The sequence below is a fragment of the Nanorana parkeri genome, unplaced genomic scaffold (assembly GCF_000935625.1).
Source record: "Nanorana parkeri isolate BGI_ZX_2015 unplaced genomic scaffold, ASM93562v1 scaffold1701, whole genome shotgun sequence".
NCBI classification, from domain to species: domain Eukaryota; kingdom Metazoa; phylum Chordata; class Amphibia; order Anura; family Dicroglossidae; genus Nanorana; species Nanorana parkeri.
This window is the reverse complement of record NW_017307969.1, coordinates 11,001-21,475: the sequence shown is the minus strand read 5'-3', so window position 1 is coordinate 21,475 and position 10,475 is coordinate 11,001. Positions and strand designations below refer to the sequence as shown.

Genomic DNA, 10,475 nt, shown 5'->3' with positions numbered 1-10,475 from the left:
GACTTGTTTTCTTTATAAATATTATAGCCATTAAATACATAAGTAGCCTTAGGCACTATTTAATCAACTAAGCCTCGATAACAATGTGGTCATGTTTAACAAGGGTTATCATTCTAGAACATATATAGGCCTTTTTCACAGGGCTACAGTGGTCAAAAAAGGACAGTGTGCAATTATAGAGTTGCTAGGTCTCATTACTTTTTTAAATGACTCAGCTAGCAAGCGAACCTGGTTTACTTTAAATGGACCTAGGTGTGAAGAAGATTCACAAGAAAAATATCTAGTGTATAAACAAGAAAGAGCAACAGAGGATAAAAAAACCTAAATTCAAATTTTTTTCTTATTAGCAGCATTTGAATTCTCCACAGTTTCCATGTTTATTAGACATGTTCTACTGTGAACATTCGGACGAAAATTGGCAATTTCGGGCATTCAGATGTGTTTGAATGAACAAAAAAAAACACAAATTTAAACGTATACAAACTTTTATTAACGAACATTTGGATGCATCCAAATGTTGTCTGAATGTCACTGAGACTGATGGACAATGAACTGATGTAGTTAAACGTGAAAATAAAAGAAAAACAGTGTGGGGTTCCTGCCCCAAATCCTAACCAGATCCTTTAGGTCTGGTAGGAATTTTAGGGGTGAACCTATGCCCCACCCACAAAAATGCAGGGGGATCCCCCCAAAAATACCTTACTAGACCCTTGATCCCAGCAGCAGCCTGGTAGAGCAGGAAAAGGGGGTCGGGACAAGTCGAGTTGGCAGGTGGCGGGCATTGTGATTGATGAGGATCTACATCACTGGACGAAGTGATTGACTACGGATTTACATTGTGGGACTTTTATTTTTTAAATTAAGGACTTGTCAAAAACTGTGTGCTGTGTTTATTTACTAATAAAGGGCATTACAAAATGGTGTGGTGTGTTTACTGTTTTACTGTTTATTTGGTTACTAAGTAGGGGTAACAACTACCCCTTATGCATTCATGAGGGGCGGCATCTGGGTGCACAGAGATTAAGATATGTCCCCCTAGTCTGCAGATCCCCACAACCCCCTGGCAAAGCACCCTCCCCATTTTGAGGCACGTGGCCTGGCAAGGTCCGGGGGGGGGTTGAAGAATCATCCCTCCCACTTTCCTGCTCTGTCAGGCTGCTGCTCAGGTCAAGGGTCTGGTAAGGGATTTTTTTTTCTTTTTGGCATGGATTGCTGAAGTCATTGTCTGTCTATGTCAGTCTAGGACATGGAGGCACACCCTGCATCATAAATGGCAGTGCAGGGAAAATTTGACTGTGGACTGTTTCAGTTTTGTTTAAAAGTGGACCTGAACTCAAAATGTTTTTAATTGTTAAGTGGGCCTATGCAGTACCCTGAAAAAACATACTTATTGTCTGAAAATCCTCATGAAAAATATCAATGTACTTCCTGGTGTGTGAATGTGCCTAGTCACTCCTGTTCCCACAGTCTCATGCCTGTATAATCTGCTGTATACAATAGAATGGCAACGTGGCCGCTACTGTGCAGCTCGCTGTTCTCCTTGCTGGGGGCTCTGAGAGGAGAAACAGGAGGAAGCAAAGTCCTGCCTCTACCAAGATGGCAACTTCCACCCAGAGACACAACACAGTACAAGGCATGGTAAGATGGTAATGGTAGGAAGGATTAGCTGCAAAGAGGTCACAGGCAATACTGGTATAGGAGCCCCCTAAAAAGAAGCACGCTGAAAGTACACAATGAGAGTTCACTCACACTTTTGCTTTCTTTTCTTTATACAATTATTAAAAGTTTTTTCAGAAGGAAAGGTAAACATACAAAATGCTCATTTACTTCACAATACAAAATACAGATAAAATAGTTATACATGCAGAGTGGTTATGTAAGACAGAAGAAAATAAGCAGAAGTATGCCTTCCATGTCTTTATGGAATACTTATTGCTGCTTACCTGTCATCCTATTGCTAGTGTTATGTGTATTTGCAGACAGCAGGTTTACACCCATTCCCATGGCCCATGCAGAGTGGAATTCTACAGCAGTCAGATGAGGGAGAAGATTCATCCATGCAGTAGGGAACAAAATAGTGTCTACATCGTGCTCGACTACCAGAGCAATGGCTGGGTTATAAAACAGTATATCAAAGCAAATGAAAATGCCAAATTTTCCAAAGGGAGTATCAAATTTTACAAGCTCAGGTTCACTAGGCACGTTGAATTGGACTTCCCCAAGGAACAAGTTATACTGCAAATGATAAAAAAATATATATAAAAACTGACAATGCACATACAAAGTGGAACTAAATTATTCTGGTCAGACAATCTTAAACATATACACAATACTAAGGCTGCAAGTTGTAATGAGTGTACAGTTCATGCTAAATGATCAGTGGTATTTACCTTTTATTTAATTTAACCAAAAAGGAAGCAGATTTGAACAATTTGATTTGGTAGACCAAATAATAATAATAATAATGTAAAACTTCATACCTTGTGGTAACGTGCTATCAACTTCCCTTGAGAGTCGTACACAACAGCAGTGTTATAATTATACTGACCATCATATGGGCATCCAGCATCAGAGATATTACACAACTTTTTATCTCCAATATTTGCAACCACGTAAATAGAGTTATGTTTTGCCATACAGCTCAGCCTTGTCTGCACTGGTGCTGGACCATACCTACACAAATAAACATAGACTTTAATAAGCACATGTACTTTAATAATATAGTCCATCAGGTTGATCTTGTACTATCACTAATAACAAATGTGCAGGCTGGTTACAGACTTAAACTGTAGGTATCAAGCAGTGCTTGCATATACAGTATATGGCCAAATGTTTGTGGACACCTGACATTGCACTTAAATTAGCTTGTTGGACATCCAATTCCAAAACCAGGGACATTATTATGGTGTTCCCCAGAAACTCCCTCTTTGCAGCTATTAAAAGGGCACCATTGTGGGAAGACTTTTACAGGGTCATGCAGTGTCTCTGTTGGAATTTGTGTTTTTTAAGCCAAGGCTATTTGTGAAGTCAGTTACAGTATGTAATCACATCTGGTAATCACAATCCAGTTTAACCCAAACATGTTCAATTGGGTTGAGGTAGGGGCTTTGTAGAGAACACTTGAGTTCCTTCACATCAAATTCATCATCAAAGTCTACATCTTTATGAAGTTGGATTGGTATACAGGGACACAAAAAAAGGGAAAACAGAAAAGGGAACAGAAATGGGTTGGAAGCATAGAAGCGTCTAAAATGTTTTTGTATGCTGTAACATTTATAGTACCCTTAATAGGAAATGCCAGAACTCAACAATTTACTGGGATGCCCACATCATTTTGGCAATATAGTTGGTGTGATGTCAGATGCCCAAAAATGTTTAACAACAAATCAAATCAGCTTTCAAACCTGCAAATGAGCTTGCAACCAGCTTGCAAATGTGTATTAAAACATACATATTAGAACACTCCAGGACAGATCTGTGTATATATATATATATTATATATACATATACATACACACACAGTATACCGTATATATTCCTTTTAATGCAGGGCTCAGGTTGAGAGAGGAAGAGCCCAGCACCCTGAAGCATTCATCATTCTATTGTTTTATGTTTACAGAAGGACAGAGCACAAAGATGAACTTACCGATATGCTGTGTATGCATCTTAAAAGTCCACTCATAGGGTGGGATGAATCCTAGAACGGGCTATATTGCTCAACTGCAGTATAATCTGCAGGGAGGTCCTGACTATATTGCCTGCCAGGGGTGTCTGCATCAGTGGCTGAGCAGAATAACAAATATCTTGACAGGTAATCCAGTTTGCATTCATGTATTTCAGTTGGGTAGTTACCTATTTCCATGAATTCAATTTTAAAGTGCATCTGTGACCAGGATAACATTTTGAGAATGCATGCATGTACAAGCAAACAACATACAAAAGTTCTCACTGGCTGTGCTGTGTTCAACCCTTAGCTCCCTATTGGCCACAAAGGTTGGTGGGCATGGCTGTGTCCCACCTACGGTGTGTATACTGTATGCTTTCAGTTTAAGAGATTGGAATAACATCCTTTGTATTTTACTTTGTGAAGTAAAACTCATTTGGATTCACCTTCTGTGTGTTACAGGAGAGTTAAGTTGTCTGTGGATGCTGCCTATTCAGCAAGTGGCCATACTGTCTGGACAAATTGAAATCTAGGACGGTATGTCATCTCTGTGTCTGTTTCTGAACAGATTCCTGCTCACAGGTTTACTTTAAGTGAAACCATTATATTGGCAATAAAGAAAATTGCCAGATAAGATGAAGAACTCACTAAGCCTGGTGATAGCAATAAAAGTGAATGGCAATGCATAATAACATGCATAACAAATACAATTATTTACAACGTATGATTTAACAACAGCAATGTGTACCAGTAACAACAAATACCAAGCACATTAAAAATAATCATGTTAGATTTAAACTGAGCACATTTATTTCTTGAAAACAATTTGAATATGGTTCTGCTCTGAAAAAAGGTATTTTCATTTGTTAGGGTAGAAAAAAAACCCTGTATATATGTGTCAAATATGTAAAGGGAGCAATATAGTATTGATGAGATTCATACTGAGATTCATTGACAGATTTTTAGTTAGGTGTGTAAATTGAAATCTATGCTTGATTTGGCCTTCCAGGAGGGACTCATCATCAAAAAGGATTTAGAGTTGTCTTTACATTTCAATAATTATCATAATGTGTTCAAAAAGAATACAAATTCAGCCAATAGATTGAAAGAAAGTGTACTGTAAACATAAAAATAGATACATTTAACATCCAAGTACGATGTCCTAATATATTATATGATAACAGTCCACATACATTATCCAGTTCAACTAAACGTGATCTAATTTCCGGGTGAATCCAACTGAAAGTGATTCCAACTAACCTCCTCTCATGTGCTCGCTGTGTTCCCACCCCATGAAAAGCTGCTCACATTTTGTTAAGACCTCCTCAGAAAAGGTCTTAACCACGTTGAGCTCCTCACAGAAGGGTGGATAAAACCCAAATCCAGATACTTGCTGTTGAGTAATCCACCTCATGACCCGGTGTGATTATATGTCTCTGTATCCAGTTAAAAATTAACCACTTGAATACCAGGGTGTTAAACCATCTTCCTGATTAGGCCATTTTTTTAATATTTAGTGCTAAGGTACTTTGATATTTATTCAGTCATGCAACCTCATTCTGAAATTAATTTTATATAATTTGTTATGGTACAGAGAGCTTTCTTTTGGTGCTATTCAATCACTACTGAGATTTTATTTTTTACTATATAAAGATTAAAGTACAGTATTTTTCAAAAAATGTTTTCCCTAAGTTATGTTATGAAACATTTATTTGACAATTTTTTGGCAAAATATAAAAGTTGAGGTCATGTCGGGTAAATGGACACCGTGAAATCGCAAAACCCATAAAAATGCATGTCCCCTGCAAAGTGCAAATTCCCTTGCAAAGTGAACAGCCTATTTGCCTTTAGTGATATAAGCCCTGTTCTGTCATAAACTCTACTCTCTAGTTGTCAGCATTTGTCCTGTGCCAAGATAAAGTAACTCCTGTGCACTTTATGGCAAACGCCTCCTTGGGGCCCCAAATTTCAATTTTGTGTTAGTGGTTTACAACTACTACTACTCTAAATCTCCTCCAGGCCTAGGAGGGGTAGTAACGTAAAAGGTATATAATCACCTGTAGTTTGAAGAACAGTAAACATGTATATTGTCATATCAGTTACAATGTACAGTAAAAAAGCTTTCTGCATCTTATACTCTCAATGCAGGGAAACAAGAAATCAACAACTAAAGGGTACTTCACGACTATAACAAAGTTGTTTCTGATTCTGGAACTTAAAAGCATTGAGCTTCCATTTACTGGGCCTGGACACAGGACAATATCAGCATTCCCCAGTCTGCTAAGGGGCCAAGGAGGTTAGATATCTTGCTCCTAGATTTCAAATAATGCTTGGCCTTAATTTATAGCAAATAACCTTTCGGCTGTAAAACTCTTGCTTTTATTCTAGCCTGTAATACAGCAGTCACAGGACTGGCTTTTCTTCCCTCTTTAGCCCAGGCACCTCTGAGTTGTCTCACAAAAATATGTCTGCATGGAAGCCTGAAATATTGTTGCCAATGCACTTCAACTTATTGAGGAACAGCTGGAGCTTTGATGTCTTAGCCCACGGAATCTGTACTGCCCTGTTGTCCCCGTCACTGTATGCTTCCAGAGCTCTCCTCTCAGGAATTTCTATAAATCATCACAAGAATAGGGTGATGATGGCACCATAAAACACTAATCGTATGTACATCATGTTGGTTATGTGTTTAGATGAAGCACTGAGATCTTGAGTAATGCTGAATTAAGTTTTACTTGCTTAGAAGAACATTGCATCTGAATATAGCATTGTGAGGACAACATATAGATAGAAAAACAGCTTCCTGTGTATCATAGATAAGCATGCACATAGAGCGTAACATTGCACTACGCTGCCATCTACAGCTCAATAGACAAATTACAGAAGTAATATCAGTACATTAGAATATGCTGTTGCATTTCCAACACATCATTTACTATGTCTGATAAATTTAGCAATAAGCTCTACACAATAATCCTAAGCTTTCAGAGACCACAAGACCCCAGTAGCTTGAAACTTTAGAGGTTCCGTCATTGTCATGGTCTCAATGATAGCTTGCTGTATGCCTAGCCACAGTAATCATGTAGTATAAAATTATAATTATAAAAAATAAAGGTTTGTAAGTGATTATTATAGCAACCAGACTGCATTTTTATTTTTATTAGTTTGAGCGTAAAAATAAGTGTTGAGAACCATTTAATTTTCTCAACTACACATTCAGATTTGCTTTCCTCTAGCTTTCAAGAGACTTGAACAATATACTGTGCATTTTGCTCATACTAAAATGCAATTACAAGGTTTTTTATAGCAAACTCTTTTCTAAACAAAAATGAAATAGTCTCTTTCACCCAACAGATAACGCACCTTTCAGGATCAGCACATGGAATCCAGTTGACACTGGGATCTGGGATATCTTCAAGATAAGGTTTAATTGTTTTTCTAGTAAATCTCCAACCATAGATGCCATCTTCGGGTGTGACAATAATATGAGCACCCTGAAAAAGCAGTAAAGTACATATAACATTAACAACCGGTGAGTATAGTGCATAGATATTATGCCTTCAACACGATGGGTTTCTGTAACATGGCAAATGAACATACTTGAATGAGTTGCTTATTAAGGCAGCTCAGAGACTAGGAAAACCAGAAAAGTGTTATAATTGTGTATAATAAGTGAATGGGATAGGTAGTACTGTCTTGCAAGATGTATTTTGATTTAGGAAAGAGTAAATTATATATATATCTGTTATTAAGGGGTTTTTTTTGGGGGGGGGGAGTTTCACCGTCATCAAAGTTTCATTTCGAATACCTTTTTTTTTTTATTACAATAGATTGTTATGAAGGGTTTTTAATAAATCACCCATATACTAATAATTCAGCACATTCCATTTGTTAGTAAATAAAGTCTTTGCAAGAAGGATCCAAAACAGGCATCATGCCAAGAACCATTATTTAGAACAGCATTTGTACATATAACATAACTTGATTTGAAAAGTGTTAAAAATGTGTTACCTTAGGAATCATATTGCACCTTAGGTAACCTGTGAGTTTTAATTGTCATGTCTTTTAAAAAATATATTTTGACTATTTTGGATTACAATTCTATTTTTCTTTACAATGTAATTGAAGTGTACTTGTGCTAAATGTAAACACACAAAAAATGAAATTGTGCCCCCCCCCCACTCCCACATATCCCTTAGTTGGACACCTACCACAGTAATGAGTCAATAGGGAGGTGAAGGAGAATGGGCTGAGCACAATATCTTCTGTTAAAGTCAGAATTTGCATAACAGATTACTCCAAGGCTTCTAGGATGCTCTGCAATGTTTCTCTAGGCACATACAAATAATTTTCAATTTCAGATGATGTGTAGAGGATTCTCACAGTTTTGCTTTAAAAAGTACACTATATTGCCAAAAATGTCTAAACCCAGTCTATCACCACAATATTAACTTGTACAGTATCCAATTTAAAACCATGGACATTAAGTAAGGAGTTCCCCCCACCACTACCACCACACACACAGTTTGTGACTATAACAGCCCCCAGTCTTCTGTGAAACAGATTCTAAAGTATGTGTGTGGGAATTTTGCTCATTCAGCCAAATGAACATTTGTGAGGTGAGTTACTGGTGTTGGACAAGAAGACCTGGTTCATAATCGGCATCCCAATTGTATCCCAAAGATGTTCACAAGGGTTGAGGCCAGATCTCTGTGTAGGCTACTCAATTTCCTCCACTCAAAATTTGTAAAACCATGCATTGAAAGGGTCTCAAGTTGGGCAAAGAGGCACAGGCATACTGGACCAGAAAAGGGCTTCTTCCAAACTGTTGCCCCATGACTGGGAAGTGTACAGTTGCCTACATTTCCTTTGTATGCTAGGGCAGTACCATTACCCTTCACTGGAAATATCTGAAATCAGTTATTAGGAGGGGCATCCACATGCATTTGGTCATATAGTATATGTATTGTTTTCATTCCTGTTGATCTTTTCTGTGCTTTTAGCATATTTCCTTTTCTTTTATGATCTCTTTGTTTTTCCTTTCTCCTTTACTTATAGCTAGATTTCTATTTGGGTTTGAACAGTGAAGGTATTCACTTATTCATTAAGGGAGTTACGAATGCTCACCTGGGAAACTGAATGGTTCATTAGGTTAGTCATGTAAAGAAATTATAAAACTTTAGATATCACATCATATGCAAGAGATATAAAAAAACAGAAACACAGCTTCACACTGTTTATTAAGCTACGTGAACATTCACTTTGCAAGTAAATTCTATAAGCCTATAGTAAATGAACCTTTTACTTTATACTCATTGGAAAACTATGATTAGTCAAATCTTGGCAATTGTTTCTTCCTTTTGCCATTTCTATTGCTTTATTTGTATGTGCCTATTTTGCTCTGTCTATGCCTTCTTGCTAAAACACCTGTGCTGTCACTTGCATTTATCCTTCATTACAATTACAGTGCGTCTTTCCCATCATACCCCTTTTCATCCCCGAATTCTGACTTTAGCTGGAACACATTGTGGGTTAATGTAGGTATGGAGATCTTCGCATGGTCAAAAAATGCTCTGGGATGTGCTCCTGCTGTTCTCTATACCTGTATTAACTCCAAAGTGTCTAGCAGCTCTGTTCAACTATAGATATTAATAGAGACTGCCAGCTGCTTTTACACTTGTTAATCCTAACGTCTCATTTATACTAACAGCATATCATTGTGTACTAAAAAAGTCTAAAGATAATGAGTGGTGCCATAAAGTATACGGTTGATTTACTATAGGTTATAGAATTGACTTGCAAAGTGAATGTTCAATTAGCTTAATAAACAGTGTGAAGCTGTGTTTCTGTTTTTTTTAAATATATCTCTTGCATATGATGTGATATCTAAAGTTATAATTTCTTTACATCACTAACCTAATGACCATTCAGTTTCCTAGGTGAACATTTGTAACTCCCTTAAGTGAATGCCTTCACTGTTCAAACCCAAATAGAAATCTAGAAATAAGTTATCAATGTCATTCTTCTACATGTAAGATTTTTGCCTGAACTGTTCATAGAAGTAATAATGTGCATTTTTTCAATTTTTATTAACACGTGTTAACGAATATAAAGAAAACAAACTGATGTTATATAGAAAAAGTGTTATGCTTAAGTACAAAATGCACCTTACTTCAACATACTTCTACATGCTCCTTGAATAGTGTGAATGAATCGGTCACAAATTATAACACTTCAGAGGTACAGTCAATATAGAATTCTGCCAAAAACTTTAAGATAATGTTTATCCTTTTATTAAAGTCAGTGCAAACATATCAAATGAATATTTAAAGAATTCAGTTTTTTTATTATCATCCCATTGCAGAGGTAAGATGAGTAATTTCTCATAGCAACTAAGAAACTGAGGTTACCTGTTTAGCTGCAGCCTTCACTGCCTTTTCTAGAATATCCATGTTTTTATTCATTAGGTTTAGGGCCTCCTGTGCTGAAACGGGTATCACTGTGTCTTCTGGAAGTATAACGGCATGTTCATAAACTGCAGCGATGAATTTCTCTAAAGTTTGGCTCTCTGCAGCACAAAGCAGCAATGAAAACAAAACATAAGCAGGGATCATGGTGCATGCCTGTGTATACCTGAAGGAATGCTCAGGAGGCTTTCAGACCTCAACTCTTTTATCAGTTCTGGTTATGCAATTGCTTTTTCACATACATGGGCATGTTGATCAGTTCGGAAGTGTATTGCACAACAAAGAAGACATTGCAAAATGAAGAAGAGTCAGCTTAAAAATTATAGAGAGGGTCAATACGGTTG

General features: G+C 37.1%; 1 protein-coding gene across 1 annotated transcript in view; it reads right to left on the bottom strand.

Annotated features, from left to right (window-relative positions):
- LOC108799348 (pantetheinase-like) overlaps positions 1-10,209 on the bottom strand; it is a 17,314-nt gene extending 7,105 nt beyond the window's left edge. Inside the window, exons 1-4 of the mRNA XM_018571208.1 lie at positions 10,075-10,209; positions 7,028-7,158; positions 2,481-2,673; positions 1,944-2,235 (exon numbers count right to left, since the gene is read on the bottom strand). Coding sequence (XP_018426710.1) covers positions 1,944-2,235; positions 2,481-2,673; positions 7,028-7,158; positions 10,075-10,128 — 670 coding nt within the window. The 5' untranslated portion in view covers positions 10,129-10,209. The remainder of the gene's footprint in view (positions 1-1,943; positions 2,236-2,480; positions 2,674-7,027; positions 7,159-10,074) is intronic.
- Positions 10,210-10,475: the final 266 nt, after the last annotated feature.